The following is a 22,619-nucleotide window of genomic DNA, read 5'->3' as shown; positions in this document are numbered from 1 at the left end:
GACCAAAAAAAACAAACAAAAGGGAAGTGCAGTGTTGGCAATGCTCATTTTTCATTCTCTTCCTTTTATAGCAGGAACGTGATGACTCAACTGCACACAACAGTAGATGTGACAGAAACGCTGCAGGAAAACTGATTTTTTTCAGCTCAGGTGCGAACAGACAAAAAAAAGATGCTGTGGTTCTGTAGAGGTGCCATATTCTACACTTGTAGTGTTTTATTTTTTCCCCAGTAGACCACTTATAATGTCAGTCAATGGTGCTTGCACCAAAACCAATTATAATCTATTTTTAAACGGCCAATTACCTCCCTCTCTTTGACCTGAGCTGTTGTTATTTGGCAAGAGAAAAACCAATCAGAAATCTCTTCTTTCTTCCCAGAATACAGGTGTCCAATTGGTAAATAAACGTTGACAATTTTTCAGTACACTATCCCTTTAAGGTAGACTATACTGTTTGAGAGCTGGAGAGTGAAGCGAGGTGTCAGGTGTATAAATGTGTCGCAGTTCTGTAGGCACTCGAGAGCATATGCAGGTATGTACCTTCGCCCCGTGTTTCTGCAGAACCTCCATGATGTCATTGTGCGCCCGTTCTGCTGCCACATGAAGAGGCGTCATGAAGCTGCACAGAAAAGAAGGAGATGATAACAGAGGAGATAATGAGAAAGACAGACAGACCTTAGCATCAGTTATAACCATTTGGCATTTGATAAACACATGACAGGCACAGTCCCTCACTCTTTGTTCTTCTCATTGACATTGGCTCCTTTCCGTAGCAGCAGTTCAGTGACCTGTTTTCGTTTTGGGTGCGGTGAGGCGACAGCGCAGTGCTGTAACACAGGACAGAGGCCTTGTAAGTGTTACAGTTCACTGCTAATTCTGACTTTTTGGTAACACCATTCACTTCCACTGCACGGAACAGAGCAGCGTGAACATCCTGTCTAAATATCTGTTGTGGTTTAAAGGGATAGTTCACTCAAAAATGAAAATTCTGTCATTAATTACTCACCCTCATGTCGTTCCAAACCTGTAAGACCTTTGTTCATCTTCGGAACACAATTTAAGATATTTTTGATGCATTCAGAGAGCTCTCAGACCCTCCCATAGACAGCAAGGATCCTTACACGATCAAGGCTCAGAAACATAGCAAGGCATTTTGGAGAGTATCACATATGTAAACAATGTATGCTGTTCTGTGTCAGCAGCACCGTACACGGATACACTGTTCACATTGTTTCCGCTTTGATCTGAATGTAAACAACGTATCCACGTACATACATTGCATGCGTTGTTTACGTTTGTGATACTCTCCAAAATGGTGCTATAAGGTGACGTGGAGGATACGAATTGTTGAATAAAGTCGTTATTTTTATTTTCTTTGTGCACAAAAAGTATTCTCGTAGCTTTGTAAAATTACGGTTGAACCACTGATGTCACATGGATTATTTTAACAATCTCCTTGCTATGTTTCTGAGCCTTGATCGTGTAAGGATCCTTGCTGTCTATGGGAGGGTCAGAGAGCTCTCGGAATGCATAAAAAAAAAACTTAATTTGTGTTCCGAAGGGTGAGGGTGAGTAATTAATGACAGAATTTACATTTTTGGGTGAACTAACCCTTTAAGGAAGAAAAAATGAAAACTTACAGGTATGGAATGACATGAATGTGAGTAAATGATGACAGGAATTTTATTTTTGCACTATCCCTTTAACATCTGCTTTCAACCTGATGTCTCAGCTGGTGAGCTTTGAAATTAATCAGCAGGGGCTCACCAGTGCCGTTTCGTGCATCTGTGGGTGCTTGAAGTTGATGATCTCCAAAGCTAGGGTCTTCTTCACCTTGGTCATGTCTGCTTCCCGTGCTGCCTGAAGAAGAGAGTGGCCCTTAAACTCGTCTGCGCCAGAGGAAAAAATTATATTTAGAGAGGTGATGCAAGACGCTCTGACAGAAGCCTTTGGTAGACATAATTCATCAAGACAAAGCGTGAAAAAAGTCATTGAAGCTTCACAGCTATAATGCAATCTGGCTTTATGGCAGCAAACATTTGAGTTAGGATATCTAAAATGTATGACTGAATCGTCTGACCTGATTGAATAAATTTTGCACATTCAATTTGTTATGCTTCTGCTCATAAGAACAGCAAAGAGAGAACATTATTCCATCTACATGAAAGCTGTTTTACTGAATAAGAACGGCTGGGATTCGGCCAAATGTAATCCCTGTCATGCTGATATTTAACAAAACATTGCAATTACAACAATTAGATGATCTCTGCCATCATCTGCCAAAAGTCAATCTATAAAAACACTGTTAAATGCAATCTTTAGCTAATCTTAAAATGAATATACATTTTCATACTGTACATTAAAATGTTAAAATGCTTAACTTGAAGCATTTAAAACTGTTAAAATAATTCATTTGTTAAAGCAGTTCAATTTAATTTAATTTTTTACACAAATCAGCAAAAATAGTACAAGCCACAGCATGAAAATAATTAATTTTTCAATCATAATTTGAATATTGCTTTATTAAACAAGTAAATGAATATTGAGTAGTTTCATACAAACTAATACAATTGTTAAAATTGTTTTAAAAGAAGTCAAAGTATCAAGCTTTGCATATCGCCAAACAAACACAACAGGAGTACAAAAGATCATATTTAACTGGTGTATTAAATATTAGCACTCTTGGATCACAGCTTGAGCAATGAATAAGGACGGAGAACTGAGAACTAAATATTGTACTTTACTAATGTATATAGTATATTATCTATTTTGTAATTACAGAAATATAGAATATTATAGAAATATTATTGTAATTGTTGTATATTTACATTTATTTATATCACATTTTTAACTTACAAGACACTATCAAAAGTTTGCATTCTAAAATACTCGCAGCACAAGCTCAAACTAATTCTACATAAAGGAAAATCTTTACACAGCAAATTGTGTAAAGTTTCAGTCAAAACTACATCACTCCACCCCACACTGGGAGAAGCCAGATGGAGAATTCACAGGCAAAATATATAACGATGTCGCCTGCCAACCTCATCAGCAGACTGGAGCTCAGCCTCCACTGCGCTTGAATAATGCAGGACGAGAATATTGTGTGTTTAAAGGTGTCTTTCGCTAAACCTTGATGTATCTGTCTCGGTGCCAGTGAGAATGTGGCAGGAACAATCAGAGCCAAGTCGCGTCTAGCTCACTTTACACTAGCAAGGTGAACAAGCAGGATGAGTTTTGTGGGCTTTAGTGCCACTTACGCTGAGCAATGGTGAAAGATCCCAGTATGTTGTCTTTAATTCACTCTTAAGCAATAAGGAACAAGGCTGTTTTATAAGGCAATATATGCTATATAAACTCACATGTGAGCCTCTCTTTGAGTTCTGGGGTCGGGGCCATGTCCACCGCGCTCTTCCCATGGCAGTTGACCAGCGTGGGATCGGCTCCATGACTCAGCAGCAGGGAACACACCTCCACGCGATTCTTGGAGGCAGCCTCGTGCAAAGGGGTGAACTGCCAGAGGTCCATGGCATTAACGCACGCCCCATGCTACAGAAAAACATTCAGGGTGAGATCACACGGAAAGGATGGCGCCAACTCTGACGGCCCAGATTCATTTTCAAATACATTGAGAACATTATGTGGTTTCACTTGAGCAGTTAGAGCAGTTTCAGCATAGATTAAGAATTTCTATCTATTAGGGAGTCTGCTATGCCCCAGAAGCTGAGTTAATAGCACTGAGGGAAAAGAATATCGAACACATTTTTAGAAAATGGCAGTTTTCCAAAACAGAGACATCAACTTGCACTCAGAGGCAAGGGGTAAACAATACAAAACGATTGAAGGGATAGATCTCCTAAAAATGATTTTTTCTTTACTCTTTTCTATTCGATTAAATACGCTGTGCAATGATCAGAAAGACAATTAAGAATCTATCTACCATGTATTTTCGATCTACCATGTACCATCAAATGCTAAATCAAATATTAGACAAGAAGTTCATGCCCCATTAAAACATGAAAACCAGTGACATCTGATGAGACATGTTTTGACTGGCCATATTTGAATATGAGGTGAACATGAATGAGATTTCAGAGGATTTTCAGTCAAATTCAAGCTTTTCCTTACAAAGATCTAATGGATGGCTTCAAAGGACTTGAAGCTTGACAGAACCTGGTCGCCATCCACTTTCATTGTGGAAAACATTCTGCTAAAATTCTCCTTTTGTGTTTCATGACATGAGGGTGAATGAGAAAATCTCTTTTGGGTGAATTATCCTTTCAAAACAGAGAGAGATTCTTTTGAGCTGCAATTAAGAGGAGTGAAACAAAAGCTCCTGAGGACCTCAGGAACATCAAGATAACGTCAGGTGTTCACAATGCATCTGTGTACGATAAGAGGATTCTTAATTGTCTTTCCGATCATTGCACAGCATATTTAATCGAATATAATGATTGAGGGGGCTTAAGGAGATCTGGGGAGCTACTGATATTGTGATAAGCTCTCCTGAGGCTGAGAATTCTCTGTTCTGCTGTGTATCAAAATCCAAACATTGTTGTACAGACAGATTGGCCACTCCGCAGGGCTCTGTTGACACACTGAGTATGGGAGAACACACCGTGAGCATAGTGTTCCATATAACAGCTTTGTAAATAAAAGAAGCTGGGCTTAAAGGCCATACTCTATGGAACGTCAGGCTCAAGGGGGAGTTTGTGTTTGCACTGAAACAGAGTGAACTCTGACAGGACATGTAGATCGAAGCTGTATGCAGGACATACACTAAATTTGTCACTAAAAAAATTCAAAATAATCTATAATATAATAGTCTAAAAAACATTCTAAAATAACTGAGTAATCATTCTCTCCACAGTGATGCCCAAAACACTGCATAGCACGGACATTTTTAAATATATAGTAAGTGGAGCAGGATTTTGAATCAATGCTTCATTGCATTGTGCCTGGTTAAGGCAAGCTGCTTAACTGGAAACAGTGTTGTTTGTCTTCCACACAGGTCACACACTAAATTATACATGCACACCCATTCAGGTTTTTGTCCTTACCTTTAGCAGTAGCTCTGTGACTTCGTAGTGTCCATATGAGCAGGCGTTGTGTAGAGGAACAAGACCACTAGGAATTGCAAGAACCAAACATGCACACACAAAAACCTTTTAAGCCCAAAATGTGCTTTTCCTTTAAGTAATATATGGACAAAGGAAGGCTAATGAACCAAATATTTTATCAGAGTGAAAAAATGTGAAATAGCTGATAGAGACAGGAAAGTAAGGGAAAAAAGGAGACATAAACAGACCCACCCTTTATCTTTAGCGTGAACATCAGCGCCATGTTGCAGGAGAAGCTGAACTATTCGGACTCGGTTGTATCCGGCTGCCAGGTGCAATGGAGTAGACTACAAGAAAGAAAAGAGGAAACACAGTTATGACAAAACTGTAAGATGTACTATATTGTTCAAAAGTTTGGGTTAGTAAGATTTGTAGGCCTATGTATTTATTTAGGAATAAATTACATTTTAAACATATTAAAACAGAAAGCAGTTATTTTATATTGTAATAATATTTCACAATATTACAGTTAATTATAAATATGATCAAATAAATGCAGCCTTGGCGACCATAAGTGAAAAAAAACAAAAAGAAGAAAGAAAAAAAAAGACTAAAAAAAAATAAATCTTACTGACCTCACACTTTTAAACAGTTATGTACACAGATCCAACAAAGCCATGATGACAAAGCACCCCTCTGTAAAACCAAAACCCACCTCTCTTCTTTATATCTCTTGAAAAAGTATTAGCGTAGCCTTTTTTCTAAAATCGGGCTGCCTATGGACCAAGGGAGGTCTTGGTTTGTCGAACATGTGAGGAAAAACTCATACTGGGGCTCCTCTCCTCTAGAAAAAGCGAGGCTCATGACTGAATTTTGCCGTAAGGATGTCACACTTCATTGCAGCTCTGAGGCTTGTAAACCCGCCTGACAATCCAACCCTGTGCAAGTCTTACTGTCTTACTGAGAATGATATAGTGTTTAAGTATTGAAATACAGGCTAACATAAAAATGAAGGTATTCAACACCATGTATCTATGTACCGCACCACACAGCGGGGTATAACAGTCCCCTCAGCACGGCATGATCGCTGCAAAAACTCACATCACCCGTATTCTGATGATTGTATGACAAACGTTATTTGTTACGAGAGCTAATTAGAGACAGCAGCTGATATCCGTTTCAAGCCAACAAAAATTAAACTAGAAGAGAATTTAAAATTAAAAGGAAGTCTGACGGCACAAATATTAAACAGTTCAAATGAGAAGCTAATCAAATTCTTAACTTTCAGACATCAAGTAATGCAAGTCATGCATTCTGCATTCAAGAACAAAACACAAACAAAACAGAAAATTGACAAGCCAGTCGAAAACAATAAAACAAAATGAGGATCAGGCGGCACAAACAAAATAAAATCCCCATAAAAGTCTCCAATGAAATGTGACAAGCCACACGGTCATAAACCATTACAGCGATGTATTGATGTGAGCAAAGCACAATGCGCAAACTCCATGTGTTCCCACACAGTCTCCTGCGGTAAGGACGGATCATTCACCATACAGCTGAAAATGCACAAAACAATGAGAAATCAATCTAGATGAAATTGGAAAACTTTGAATTGTGCCCTTCAATTGCAAAATAATGATAACAATATGCAGTGACGAGCATTCGTAGGCATGCACAATAGGGTGTTTGAAGTTGTAAAAGACAAGAAACAAACTGAGGGAATATGTGAATCGTGGGGTGGAAGCTGTAGCAGTAGAGGAGGTATATTTAAGCTCACTTATCAAGCAGGTGGTGCACTAAGCATCCTCTTTAGGACAGAGTTTTCACACCAGGGTTTACCCTCTAACACCTTCACCTCAATCCACTGCATTCACAAAGATGCAGTGTGTGTGAAGAAAGAACCAAACTGGCCACATTGTGAAAATCAAACAAAGGGGGGGAAAAAACAGAAAAGAAACAGAAAAAAAAAAATTCAACAAATGAAAATGAGTGCAATCAAGCTCAGGGAAAAATAAAAAAAAAACAAAAACTTACCAGCATTTTCTGAGATGTCGACTGATAGACAATGTCGCCAGAATGACGAATCAAAACAAAAGAGAGCAAAAACAAACAAAAACAAATAATGATATAATGATAGCATTATGTAATTCTGGCACACCCTGTAACATTTTTGTGTCTTTTGTCCTCTAACTTTACTTGGGACATCGGTACAAGCACAATGTACAAAGTGCAGCACCACATTGGCAGCACTGTATTGTGACGGAGACTGAACTGACATGATTTCAACACAAAGAGGATATGTGAACAGAGCAAGCAGTCTATCATTCTTTTTACTCTCCAGGGAGTTAGATCTGACTTGACAGAAGAGTTGGTACTGATTCAGTGGCACTCAACCAAAACTCATTTCAGGCAGCTGTGAGAGAGATCGCACATGTGCTGCTGGTTTACGTGATTCATCCTGTGGCAGAACACTGTGGTCTGCTGACGTGTTTCGATTGTCCACTGAATTTGTATTATAAGTTCCAAAAACACCTTTTTTTTTAAAAGGGAGGGGGGAACAAAGGCTTTGTTCACTGGAACAAAGCAGGAGAAAAATAGCCAATTTGTTTTCATTAAAAAAAGTTAATATAAATAAAACTTTTTGTCTCCAACTTTATTAATATTAATGTTCAAAGTACATGCAAGCTTATGCTTCTATTCCTAGTAGTTGACCATTAAAAAACTGCATGCTTACCATCTGTTAACCAAAGCAACAAGTCTGTAAACTAGTGGTCAACCGATATTGTTTTTTTGACAGCCGATGCTGATGCCGATATCTTGGAAAACAGGGTGGCCGATGGCCGATATAATTTTATTTATTATAATTAATATTTAAGAAATTTGAAATCATTTGAAAATTTATTTAAAAATAAATGTGTTAAATAATCATACTTATACTTTAGATGACAAAGTATTTTCACATAAATAAATATTTAATAAAAATATAATTAAAAAGGAAGTAAACACTGTAACCAACAGGGCACTCAGTATTCTGGGAAGTTTGTGTGCATTAATCATATTTTTTCAAATAAAGCCAAGGTAACACTCATTTTACATACAGCACACAAAAGGACATGAATATGACAGTGGGAAAATGCATAAAATGCAGCATAATTTAAAATCACGAGTTTAAAGTTTGTCGATCGCACGTCTCCAATGAAGCTGAACTCTCCTGAACCCACACTGGAAAACTGTTCCTGCTAAAACAATCATGCAGGATACACATACACACTTCACAAGATCTCACAACTGGATCCGACTAAGTTTGCATGGTTTTTGAAACTGGATGTTTATTAGACATTCAAAGACTTGTTTAAATTATATAAATGCGTATTTGCTGAATGCTGACGGCAAACAAGAAAGTTTTATAATGTTTGCCTTTCTATTACTAATAATTTGTTTAACCGTTCTATCTGATTATTAGACAGACTTCTATCCGTATTTAGACAGAACTGTTAAGGACAACAGCGAACAAGATGAGGAGAACGTGAGCACTGTGTGCCCAGGCGCTGCCGTTATCAGCGCCGTCAAAATAAAAGTCCCACCTCGAACACATCGGCCAAATAGGAAAACTTACCGGCCGATGCCGATTTTTAAAAAATACCAAATATGTGGCGATATATCGGACGACCACTACTGTAAACTAATTCATTTTAAGCTAAAATGAACACTCACCCATTTTTTTCTATACCATAAAGTCTGCTTCAAATGGGGATTACTTGCTGAATCAATCTAAACCAGGGGTGCCCGAACTCGGTCCTGGAGGGCCGTTGTCCTGCAGAGTTTAGCTCCAGCTTGCCTCAACACACCTACTGGGAAGTTTCTAGTATGCCTAGTAAGACCTTGATAAGCTGCTTCAGGTGTGTTTGATTAGGGTTGGAGCTAAACTCTGCAGGACACCGGCCCTCCAGGACCGAGTTTGGGCACCCCTGATCTAAACAAAACCCAGTTTGTATTCTATGAAGATTATAAAAAGATTATATTCTCAATCTCATTTGACACCACAGTTCTATAACAGTATCAAGGTCATCCTCAGACTGAAATGAATTAATCTGACATATTAACATTTTAACTACTTCTTCAAGAGCATTACATTTAAAAGTAACAGTAAATAGAAGATGGCCCCAGACTGACCCTTGGGGAACACCTAGTTAATTTTACCTTGTGGAAAATATTAATTTGAGGATTTTATGAACAACCTGAATCTTGCATATGTAACGAGTCAGGAGGCTGGATCACCATGGCGACACAGTCATACAGTAGCCATGGCTACACTCAATCACTTTGGCCCCTCCTGCCAATCTGTCTGCCCTACCCAAAGCAAACAGGACTAACAGGAAAGACACATCCTGCAGAGAGCATACATGTTCTCTTGTGCTCTCTGCAAAACAAAAAGTAAAAGACAAAACCGTTTAACCGTAGGCTATTAAATCTGCTTCTTGCACAGATCTTCCATCAATTTCTTTAAGAGCCAGACACACCAGCAGAATTGTCATCTCACTCAAGAGCTGTTCCTATTGAATCATTTAAGATAAATGTGTTGCCTAAAGATGTACAGCTGGAAATATTACCCCCTTCATACTCCAGATCGCAACATCCTGACACTATTTAAAATGGGTGGAATGCTAAAATTAGCTTTTGCTTTGTTTTAAGGGAATTTGCAAATAATGAATCTCAAAGTACTCTCAGTGCATTTGGCTCTGTCACATAACGGCTTTCTGGTGCTGGCAGAAACAGCAGACAGGTGAACTAGAGCGACGATCTGTGTCAATTCACATGGCTTCAAACAGAATGCGACAGTAAAGCTATGTGGCAACGTTGACCTTTTGCCAGCAGACCCTGAAGCGTGAGAGTGAGACGTGCAGTGCAGGTCATTCAAATGAAAAAGTGTTTGGGTTATTCTGCCCATTCAAATATAGGCTGCCAATAAGACAAATCACTGCACACTGAAGTCGGCACTGTCTACAACATCGAGCCACTCAATTTTTTTGTTCTTTTGTGCAAATGTTTCACCATTACACACATTGTGAGGGTTTGTGATAAGGAGAGGAACAGTGTGAACTTTTGAGTAAACAAGCAAACAAAATGAAAATCTCTGGAAAAGAAAGAGATTGTAAAACAGTTCTATTGGATTTAAATGCCTAATAATGTATAAATGCATAAATGTATAAACTTGTCTATTGTCAAATAATCCTCTTTAACTAGAGGGTTTATAAATCATGTTGTAGTAACATTTTCAAGTTGACCAATTAAAAATTGTAAAAATCGAAAATCGGTCAAATGTTCTGAAAAAAATCAAGATGTTATTTTTTTTGCCATATTGCCCAGTCCTACCTAAAAGAAGTATAAAGTTTTACACAAAAACAGTTTAATAAAATATAAAACCATTTTCAACATTGATAAGAAATGTTTCTCTGGCACCCAATCAGCATATTAGAATGGTTTCTGAAGGACCATGTGAAAGCTGAAATCATAAGAATACATTCTTTTTTAAAATATATTAGAAAAATTTCATCATATTTCACAATATTGCTGTTTTTCCAGTACTTTCATTTGAATAAATGCAGCCTTGGTAAGTATTAGAGACTTTTTTCCCTCTAATCTCAGTCACTATCACACATCCTGAAATATAATTTAAGTGTATTAATATTACAGAAATGTACATGCCTAGAAAACAACAAAAACTCCTTGTTTTTCCTCAGAGTAGAAATATCCCTTTGTCCACATCTTTCCCTTGTCTTGCCATGGAGGAATGGTGACCTGTAACCATGCCAACGGTGAGTGCTTCTCTACAGCTGTTGCCATGACTGCGGTACATGCTATAACTAGCATGAAATCTGCGTGGATGGAGCCTTTGAAAACAATGTGTTGCTTGGCCAAGTCACCCTTTAGTGCACCTCCGTTAGTGCAGATTTACACATGAGAGTGTACAGAAGAGGGTCTCTTTCGTCCCTGTGCTACGCTAAAGTAAACACCAGGTCCAAAGAGAGGCGTCATACTAGCTGCAAGCAAACAGCAGGAAGGGGCTACCGAGCACACTAATGCCAGTTACACGCTGAGAGGATCAATAAGACATTAGCCCCTCTACCAGGCCTGGAAAATGGAAAGAATACAACTAGCCGACTCCTATAAGGGCTTCTTACTGCATACTGGGCTCTGCATAAAGGAGCTCAAATCCCAAAGGGGGATGACGCCTGGTTCCTCCGTCCTAATCACAACACTCACCCTCCATTAAAGACAGTCCCAGCAGAGCACTGAAGGCGTTAACTACCAGCGCGTCCAACGGGATGCTATTTCGAATCATGTGCCGTCACGTGCTCAAGTTTTCCCAGGAGTCTATTGCTGGAAAGCAGAGACAAATAGTCACATGCGATAATTAACTGCAATAAAGCCTGTGTGTTTGAGAGAACAAGAGAGAGAAAAGAGATAAAGGCAGACGGGAAACACTACAAGCGCTCCACATACGCAGCTGCTCGGTTTCTTCCATCCACCTACGTTTCTATGGGGGCGCATCATTGTGCAATGAGGGCCAGGAACAGACGCTTGGATAGACAAAATATTTGTTAATCTTCAGAAACATGGAAATTAAATCAAAAAAGTTGACTGAATTAACATTCTCACCGCCAACCGCTGCACAGATTGCACGCCGCTTGTTTTATCTCAGCCTGCACAGCGAGGCTGCCTCAACTTGATACCTTATCAAAGATGGCAAGGCACATTCTGCCTTGATCGTTTTACAGTCTAAATGGGGAAAAAACTAAACAGCACTTCAGGTGACAGCAATCTTCACCTGAAGTAAAAAAAAAAAAAAAAAAAGTGAAGTGAAGTCAACACTATCGAGACATCTGTGTATACACTATCTTAAGAATAATTTCTAGATATGCAAATGTATACTACATTTCAAAAGTTGGGCATCAGCAAGATTTTTTTATTCAAAAAGGAAACACTAAATTGATCAAAAGATTTGTTAAATTTTTTTAAATAAACGCTTTAATTTTGAACTTTTATTTATCAAAGAATCCTGCAAAGTAGTATCACAGATTCAAAATATTAAGCAGAACGCCAATATTATCAACATTAATTAGAATTGTTTCTTGAGCATCAAATCAGCATATTAAATTATTTCTGATATAACATTAGAAATATATATAAAATAGATTAAAATAGATTTTTTTTTAAAGTTGTAATTATATTTCAAAATATTATTATTTTTACACATTTTTTTCCCAATAAATGCAGCCAGGGTGAGAATAAAATATTATTATTATAATAATTATTATAATTATTATTAATATTATTATTAATCTTACAAACCCCAAACTTTTAAAAAGTACTGTACTTATACTGATTATACTTAAACTGACGATGTGTAAAAGGATTTCTTTTACTGGATAATCATCAAAACCAGATTGGCAAACAATTTTTTGCCCCAACTTTGCTGTGCATGTAAACACTGGCATTTTTTCGTTTACTGGCAGAAAGAAGATTGGGTAACACTTTTGTATAGGGACCAATTCTGACTATTAACTAACTATTAGCATGCATATTATAAACATGTTGGCTATTTATTAGTACTTATAAAGCACATATTCTGCATGACCATATTCTACATCCCTGATCCTACTCCATACCTAAACTTAACAACTACCTTACTAACTATTAATAAAAAGCAAATTAGGAGTTTACTGAGACAAAAAGCCGTAGTTAATGGTTTGTTAAATGGCAAGATAAAATAAAATACGACCCAAAACTGCATTATTTAGCAAAATTGTGTTTGAAAAATGTACAAAAATCTAAATGATCATATTTTCATATATCAATGTTTTATTGCCCATAATTCCACTTGTTCATTGTGCTGTGAATCTCCTACCTCTGTGCAAACCAAATCCAACCAACCACAAGAGCTAGAGAGCTGTCTTGAAGAACCCTGGATCCAGAGCATTAAGATTTTGGTGCAAAGCAAATCGTTCTGTGCTAATTCCCTCCAAAGCCTCTTCCCACATCATTCCTCTAGTACACATAATCTTTAAGCTAAAGCCTGCAATATGTTAAGGCGAATGTTATCACACCATATAAACAGCTCTGTTTCACAATCCCACCCAGAGTAATAATGAGGCAAGTCAATGGAACAATGGCTTCCAATGTCCTGACATGGATGAGAATGTCTTCATCATACCTTCTTAAAAGTACTTATTGTGTGGTTTAGCTAAAAGACATCTGGTTATAAAATAATGCTTGTTAATACCAACAAAAAAAAGGAAATTCTGTCATCATTTACCAATGTCACTCCAAACCTTTATGACTTACTTTCTTTATTTATTTATTTCTACACATAAAAGAAAATATTTAGAAGAATGTTTTTAAAGTGTTTTTCACCCATACACCATGCTGTCCGAAAATAACACTGGGCTTCACTGATTTTTCAATTAAAATAATAGAGATATTTTTCAAAATGTTTTCGTTCCACAGAAGAAAATCAGTCAAGTTTGGAACACCCTGAGGGTACGTAAATGATAAAAAGTTTTCATTGTTGTATACATTTATTGCCAGTTAGCAATTTCTCTAAAAGAAAACGGGAGTGGAATTTTGTGTGTCACTTGGGGAACGAAGATCAGATAAATACAAAATAACAACTGCACAACTAAGGAAGGGAACAAGCATACTACACAACTTTAGTGTCATGGTTAAGAGTTACGACGGGTTAAGTGGAACTGACTACAGTGTATATTTTACAACAAAACTAATCTGAGAAAAAAGCAGCAGTGAGAAAGAGTAAAAACATGGAAAGAAAATGAAAAAGTAAATTGTTCACCATGGAACAACTGTGACATGATTGATGGGATCTGCGGTAGGCGTACGGTAAGTGATTGTTTTTCCCTGAGCCCCTGTAGAAGGCATCTTGATAATGTGCTCCAGTGTGCTGTGTTAATAATGTCCTGCACTTCAGAGAGCTCCATCATTTTTAAACCCGGACCGTGGCAAATCTCACACTCTGGAGTACGCTTCCTATTCTCTCTCTCTCTCTCTCTCACACACACACACACACACACACACACACACACACACACACGTATTGCTTTCACAATCAGTGTTCAGAGACTTTATCTAAAGCTAGCACTGAGCCCCTGTAGAAGGCATCTTGATAATGTGCTCCAGTGTGCTGTGTTAATAATGTCCTGCACTTCAGAGAGCTCCATCATTTTTAAACCCGGACCGTGGCAAATCTCACACTCTGGAGTACGCTTCCTATTCTCTCTCTCTCTCTCTCTCACACACACACACACACACACACACACACACACACACACAAGTATTGCTTTCAATCAGTGTTCAGAGACATTATCTAAAGCTAGCATGGCACTGATCAATTCTTTTCCACTTCAAGAAAAAGAGTCAGGGGCATGTCATTCATCTCTGCTTTGATTTTACGCTGATTTCTATAAAATTAAAAAAAATCATGCACATCTTGTCAGTAAAGCCGGTTCTGTGATTAGAAGTAAATCTCCACCACGTGCTTTCAGATGGAGCAGCATTTAATACACAGAGCCGTAGTTCACTGACAAGCTAGGCCAGGGGTGTCCAAACTACGGCCCGCGATCGTTCCTGTGGCGGCCCGCTAGGGATTCTAAAAATAATAGGAATCTGGCCCTTTATAGTGAAAAATAGATCAAATTCACTAAATAACCATCAGGTGTCGCTATCCCATGCAGCCAATGCAGTTAGTCAGACGTAGGCCTACGTTTATGAAGAGGCTAAAAAACAACAAATTATTGTTTATCACATTTTGCAAAGTCATGGCGCAACAAAGAAAAAGGAAAATCGAAAGTGAATGCAGGAGATTTCAGACACGTTGGGGAAATGAATATTTTTTTCACGGAGGTGAGCGGGAAATGTGTCTGTTTAATTTGCCAGGAGTCCGTTGGAGCGAGGAAGGAATATAATGTTAAAAGACATTACGAAACAAAACATCAGTCCTTCAAATCTTACACTGGTGCTGAGCGCGATCAAAAGGTGAAACTATTGGCAGCTGCCTTGTTAGCTCAACAACAACAATTTTTTCGTGCTAATAAAGCACAGTAAAATTCTACATTAGCTAGTTATGAGGTAGCTCACCTAATAGCGCGGCACGGAAAACCCTTCACTGAAGGCAAACTTATAAAGGAATGTCTGATGAAAGTTGCCACAATAATTTGCCCAGAAATGATGCAAGATTTTAAAAATATCAGTCTTTCAAGAAACACAGTTGGATGGAGAATTGAAGACTTGTCTGCAAATCTAAAAGAACAAGTGACAGACAAAGTTCCCACGTTTGATTTTTACTCAATTGCGTGCGATGACAGCACTGATTCCACAGATACTGCACAGCTGTTAATTTTTTTGCGAGGTGTGGACAGTGATTTTTGCATTTCAGAAGAGCTACTTGAAATGAAGAGCCTTAAGAGTACAACAACGGGAAAATATCTTTTTGAAGCCGTATCATGTGCGATTGAAACCATGAATCTCCCTTGGGCCAAGCTCTGTGGCATTACAACCGATGGAGCACCAGCCATGATCGGCGAGTGGAATGGAATGGCTTCCATGGTATGCAACAAAGTTTGCGAAAGTGGAGGTGAGGCTGTGAAAATGCACTGTATCATACACCAGGAAGCGCTCTGTGCCAAAGCCATCCAGATGGATGATGTGATGACCACTGTGGTAAAAACTACAAACTTGATTCATTCAAGAGTGCTCAACCACAGAGAATTCCGGGCATTTCTGTCCGATATTGATGCAGAATACGGTGACGTAATATATCACTCTAACGTGCGATGGCTGAGTCGCGGCTCTGCTCTACAGCGGTTCTATTCGCTGCGGTCTGAAATTGACCAGTTTTGAAAGAAGAAAATCGGACACTTGATCAACTCAATGACCCTGACTGGCTGGCAGACCTTGATTTGACCAGTTACCTGAACGCACTGAATAAAAGCCTGCAAGGCAAGAACCAGCTGATATCGGAAATGTATGCGCACTTGAAATCCTTTGCTGTGAAACTAAGACTTTTTGAGAGACAAATCAGGGACCGCAATGCTGTGCACTTTCCTAGTTTGTCCGAAATCATCTCGAGTTTTTCAGACTCCAACATCCCTAGAAAAATGGATAAATATTCGACAGTGCTCACATCCTTAATCACAGAATTTAATCAGCATTTTCAAGACTTTTCCGCTATTGATAGCGATATCAAACTGTTCTCAACCCCTTTCTCTGTTAATGTAGAAGTACAAGAGAATGTGCAGCTGGAACTCATAGAACTTCAGTGCGATGATTCTCTTCGCAGCCGGCACCAGCTTCTTCTCCTGTCCGAGTTTTACAAGAGTTTGGAAACATCCAGATTCCCCTTAATCAAACACCATGCACAAAGGATGATGAGTCTGTTTGGCTCCACGTACATATGTGAGCAAACATTTTCGCTGATGACGCTGAACAAGAGTCCACTGAGAGCCAGGCTGACTGACAGCCATCTCTGTGATCTGCTTCGTATCTCTACTACACGACTTACTCCTGACTTGACATCAATTCTGGAATCCAAGGCACAACATCACTCTTCACATTAATAGGTTAATAATGGTGAGTAAAAAAAATATTGAAAGCAATACATTGTAATGATTCTTAGGTTAAAAAATTATATAATATCATGGGGCATGTAAAAATATATATTTAGCGCACACATAACATTTTTAGACAATAGCATATTTAACATATAAGCAGACAAAGACAAATTAATGGCAATAATAAATTAGCTTGTCTAATAGTAGTTTTTTTTTTTTTTTTTAACAGTCATGCGGCCCAAGACTACACACATTTTTTTGCACCTGGCCCCTTGTGAAAAAAGTTTGGACACCCCTGAGCTAGGCAATATCGCGTTCATTATCGCAGGCGATTCGTCTGTGATTATGAATGCGATATTGCCTAGCTTGTTAACTACAAAACTGTATTCTAGGAAGAATTAACAAAATACTTCACAGAATATCAAACCTACCTTCAGTTTTACTAAAATCCAGCTTTGTAGCTCTTAAAAAAGAAGGGGTTTGGAAAATCAGTGTGAGCTACTCTTGTGTTGTGGCTAGGCTTGCCGCGATAGACAGTGCTGACGGTGTTAAGCTACAACACCGGTTACGTCACTTGCCCACCGCATCACCGACCCCCACCGTCGTTTTTATTTTTTATAGTAATAAAAATTTAGTTCAGTAAAAGAACAGACACTACAATTAAAAACTGAACGCGGCTGCTCAATGCAGTTGAACGACAGTTGCATCACAGATCAGATTTCATTTCTCCAGTGAGGAGAGTGAGTCGAGCTGACTGACAAGAAGAGTGGGGTGAGACAGACAAGACGATCGCGGATGATTTAGCTTCGAAACGAGATGCAAAGCGCCTGTTTGGCAATATTTTGGATTTTGAAAAGCCTGCTGACTTTTGCCGTTAATCTAAGGTGATTTTGGAAGTTTTTTTAAACATTCGTTTCCTATTTAATTGGTTCCACATTGTTTGCTGATTTTTACTTTGTGTCATTTATTTATTTATTTTATTACTTTATGTAAGTTATTTGTTATTTCATATTAGGCATAGACTGCCCTATAGCATGGTGTTATTTTTATTTATTTTGTTAATAAAAGTTATACGTTTTATATATACGCTAAAGTGAGTTTGACGTTGTACTTTGTTGTTGCATTCAAGCAATTGACGCCTAACTGCCGCTAATTCTAAAGTGAAAGTAAAATGCGCACGGCGCTTTTAAGCTATTTAAAAGCGAAGGAAAGCGAGGAAAAGAGGGAAAATTCAAACGAACAATTGCTTTACTACGAATTGCCACTATTTGAAAGTGAAAGTAAAATGCGCACACCGCTTTTACAAGCTATTTAAATGCTAAGGAAACCAAGGAAAAGAGGGAACGCCCCTGCCCCCGCGGTGATACCGGTATTACCGGTGTTGTCACACGCCAATTAACCGGTGGGAAAATTTCCTCACCGTCACAACCCTAGTTGTGGCTAATGTGAACGCAAATTGCAAATTGTTATATTTTTGCAGCAATAAATGGCTTTTAGAAGTACTCTGGTTGATTACGAAAGCATACTTTTGAACAACAACACAGTGTAAACGCAGACAAGAAAGAGGGGCAAATTCAGATTGTCTTGACTGAGCAAATGCATCAAGTGTGAAAGCTACATTTAACATGGACTCTGAACTGATAGAATGTGCAAAAGTGCTACCTCCCAAAACCTAGCCTTAATCAATTTGAACAAATTAGAGCAAAAATTCACTTCAAAATGTGCCACGGGGTTGTGGTTTTTCAATTTTATTTTAGCAGTCATCCTGCTAACTGTGTGTGAATGTTCTCACATTTTGATGAAAAGCCTGTCCACTCATAGTGCCCTTGTCATAAAAAAGTGCCACAGCAAAGAGGGCATTTTCAGCAAAGATGGAGCTCAGCTTTTAGTGTGGCCTTAAACGTATCATGATGAGCAGTGTCTCTGTCTTCAGTGACAACCTCTTCTCCAGACAGGAGACTAATGAATCTGCTTTTTCCATCGTTCAGACAGCTACAACTATTACGACGCACTCCTTCCTTTCACACATCGGCACTCCCTCTCTGTCTCCTGGGCCAAACCACTGTTGCCCTAAGTGACTTAACCCTCTTCACAGCCCAGTAATTGAGCCCTTTAAAGGAGCCACAAGACACCAGCCATACTGCACCCTCAAGTCACCCTGGATGGTCGACAGCATCGCTAACTTCTGAAGGTGTTTAGGAGATTATATGTGTCCCAGGGGATGAGGTGTGCCTCTATTCCTGACCCACCACCAGTCCCCTCTGGAGAAAGCCCACACTGTCCCTGTTACTGGTATGACTTCTAATGGAAGCAAATGACGCCTTTGGTTGTGGAGAGCAGCTGCTCCACAGGGATCAGACTTTTTCATCAGTGCTGCTGGTCAAAGTGTGGTGTCTGATCTTGACGGGGAGTTGTTCTGGGCTCTGCCACGCCGTGTGAGAGAGATGCTCACAGTGTTGAGAGGTTCAGGACTAATGATGAGTGTCTCGGAGTGTGATGGACAAATCAGCAGGACTTTCACGCGGTCTCTAGGTTTCAAAAGGCCAAGTGTTTAATCGCACATCTAGTTACCCATCAGCTACTGAATCCTGCATCTACTGTTCGCAATCTCAAGGAGTTTTTCTTCAGCATGCAGGACTCTGGGTTCACTAAAAATTATATACCAGATTGTGTTACCAGAAACTTTATGAGTATAATGCAAAGTAACAAACAAAAATGTCTGTGACAGGTGGAATGTTCTGCAATATTTAGAAATAAATTGAGAATGCCTTTTAAATTTCAATTCAATTCATGAATTTAATTTGAATCGTGGTAGCAAATAGGATGTAGAATTGCAATATGATTTTGAATGCAAGAAAATGTTCAAATGTTTCACTTTAAATGTCTAATAAAAAGAAAGACGACTATAGAAATAAAAAAACAAAGAAAAATATATAAAGAAATACAAAAAACGATAGAATGATGAATAACAGAACAATAGCTAGATCAATAGATAAAATGATATGTAGATCGACTGGATAGAACGACAGATAGATAGATAGATAGATAGATAGATAGATAGATAGATAAAACAGATGACTGAATGATAGATAGATAGATAGATAGATAGATAGATAGATAGATAGATAGATAGATAGATAGATAGATAGATAAAACAAATGACTGATAGATAGATAGATAGATAGATAGATAAAACAAATGACTGAATTATAGATAGATAGATAAAACAAATGACAGATAGATAGATAGATAAAATGACTGAATGATAAATAGACAGACAGACAGACGGGCTGATAGAACGGCAGAGAGAACGATAGATAAATAGATAGATAATAATAATTTATGCATTTAAACCTTTTGCACCGCTAACGCAATGCTCTACCACTGAGCCACAGGAACACTACTGATAGATCAATCGATAGATAGGCCGAACCGTGGGTGGAGAATGGTACAGTTCAATTTTTGTTACCTGATACGTCACTTCCTATTTGTTGCTGCTGTGTGTTTTGAGTTTGAGCTCCTTCAAGTTAATTCTTTATCGTCTATTTTTTTTATCATAAAATCAATTTAATACACCATCATTTTCGTTTCTATAATGTGTGAATATAGCCCCTATCGTATTCTACAACAAAAACAATCAGAGCGCCTTATCACTAGTTCTATTTTGATTTCCCGAGTCCGCTATTAGCATACAGCCCGTTAGCATCGCCAACGTGGTTGCTGCTAATCTTGCTTACATTGCTAATACTCTATTCACACACATTACCATTGTTTTACTCACTGTTACTTGCTTTAATGGCGGATGTGTGTCTACCTTTGAGTGCAGGTGAGGACACGCTCGAGCTGCATTCGGTGGAGCTTGAGCTGGAGGCCGTGGAGAAGCAGATCCGCGACCTGGTGGAGAGGCAGACCCAGCTGAGAGAGCGGAGAGCCACACTGGAAAAATCCCGGGCAGACGCTCACAATTCCAGGGTAAGTATACAGCACGCTGCTAACTCTCCCACACCACCTCTACTCCGTGTGTTTCTTTGCACAGGCCCGGTGCACCCAGGATGCGATCTTCCCAGATGTCCTTCATTCCGGCGCCGGGACACCACGGACGCTGGGTGCACCCGCAGTGAAAGACGCGAGTCAGGCCCCGGGCGACCGCCTCTCCCCCTCCGGTCTTTGAGATCTCCACCCGGAACCACTTCGCTCCCCTCTGCGAGACGGAACGCGACGCTGTGATCGTCAGAGACTCCATTGTCCGGCATGTCCGTGCTACGTTAGCTGAAGGTAAAGTGCACACTCACTGTTTCCCTGGTGCTCGTGTTCTCGATGTTTCTGTGCAGATACCCGCGATCCTGAAGGGCGACGAGAGCATTGGAGCGGTCGTGCTTCACGTGGGGGTTAACGACACCAAGCTGTGGCAGACGGAGACACTGAAGAGGGACTTCAGGAGCCTGATCGAGACGGTGCGCAGCACATCGCCCGCAACGACAATCATCGTGTCAGGACCGCTTCCCACATATCGATGAGGACACGAAAGGTTCAGTAGACTTTTTGCTTTACACCATGACAATAACCATTCATTTAAAGAACAGAAACTGCTCTTTGTTAATAATTGGAATCTTTTCTGGGAGCGGTCCTAGGCTTTTTCACGCTGATGGCCTGCACCCCAGCAAAGTCAGAGCGGAACTCCTGTCGGACAACATCTCCAGGACGCTACGCAACATATGACTAGTAAGTCAAATCTCAAATAACTGCCCTGATGACTTTTGTTCTACCCACTTAAATGATAGAAGTACTTGCACTGTACAATCTATAAAGACTGTGTCTGTTCCCCGAATAGTGAGGTCAAAATATAAATTTAATGCAGGATCCAGAAAAAATCTGATTGTGATTAAACCAGAAAAATGTAAAATAAATGAACAAAATTTTTTTTTAAAGTTTGGGCTCCTAAATATTAGATCACTCTCACTCAAAGCAGTTATTGTAAATGAAATGATCATAGATAATAGTTTTGATGTACTCTGCTTGACTGAAACCTGGCTAAAACCAAATGATTACATTGGTCTAAATGAGTCTACTCCACCAAGCTACTCTTATAAGCATAAGCCCCGTCAGACTGGTCGTGGCGGCGGTGTTGCAACAATAGATAGTGATATTCTCAATGTTACTCAGAAGGCAGGATACAGGTTTAACTAATTCGAAATACAGGTAAATGAACTTTTCCATGACATTCTATTTTATTGAGATGCACCTGTACTTATGCTTAATGTTACACTGTCAGATATGCAAAATAAATATATTGTATCTCTTGCTCTGGCTACTGTGTATAGACCACCAGGGCCGTATACAGATTTCCTAAAAGAATTTGCAGATCAGACCTATTGGTTACTGTTGATAAAGCGCCAATTGTCTGAGATTTTAACATTCACGTTGATAATACAAATGATGCATTAGGACTTGCGTTTACTGACCTAATAAACTCTTTTGGAGTAAAGAAAAACGTCACCGGGCCCACTCATCATTTTAATCATACGCTAGATTTAATTATATCGCATGGAATTGAGCTTACTGATATAGATATCGTTCCTCAAAGTGATGATGTTACTGACCATTTCCTTGTATAGTGCATGCTGCATATTACTGATATTAACTATATGGCTCCGCGTTATCGTCCGGGCAGAACTATTGTTCCAGCCACCAAAGACAGATTCACAAATAACCTGCCTGATTTAGCTCAACTGCTCTGTGTACCCATAAATACACATTAACTAGACGAAATGACTAGCAACATGGGCACTATCTTCTCTAATACATTAGAAGCTGTTGCCCCCATTAAATTGAAAAAGGTTAGAGAAAAATGTACTGCGCCATGGTAGAACAGTAATGCTCATTCTCTCAAGAAAAAAAAACTCGTAGTCTTGAGCGCAAATGGAGAAAAATT

The 22,619-nt window shown here is 39.0% G+C and overlaps 1 protein-coding gene across 1 annotated transcript in view; it reads right to left on the bottom strand.

Moving 5' to 3' along the window:
- Positions 1-22,619, bottom strand: part of tnksa (tankyrase, TRF1-interacting ankyrin-related ADP-ribose polymerase a) — a 113,832-nt gene that overhangs the window by 26,680 nt on the left and 64,533 nt on the right. Inside the window, exons 6-12 of the mRNA XM_016277668.1 lie at positions 7,098-7,118; positions 5,313-5,407; positions 5,061-5,127; positions 3,363-3,549; positions 1,768-1,889; positions 736-827; positions 541-619 (exon numbers count right to left, since the gene is read on the bottom strand). Coding sequence (XP_016133154.1) covers positions 541-619; positions 736-827; positions 1,768-1,889; positions 3,363-3,549; positions 5,061-5,127; positions 5,313-5,407; positions 7,098-7,118 — 663 coding nt within the window. The remainder of the gene's footprint in view (positions 1-540; positions 620-735; positions 828-1,767; positions 1,890-3,362; positions 3,550-5,060; positions 5,128-5,312; positions 5,408-7,097; positions 7,119-22,619) is intronic.

This window comes from Sinocyclocheilus grahami, unplaced genomic scaffold (assembly GCF_001515645.1).
Source record: "Sinocyclocheilus grahami isolate Dianchi unplaced genomic scaffold, SAMN03320097.WGS_v1.1 scaffold114.1, whole genome shotgun sequence".
In the NCBI taxonomy this organism is placed as follows: domain Eukaryota; kingdom Metazoa; phylum Chordata; class Actinopteri; order Cypriniformes; family Cyprinidae; genus Sinocyclocheilus; species Sinocyclocheilus grahami.
Note: the sequence above shows the minus strand (reverse complement) of the source record. Positions and strands in the feature narration are given on the sequence as shown.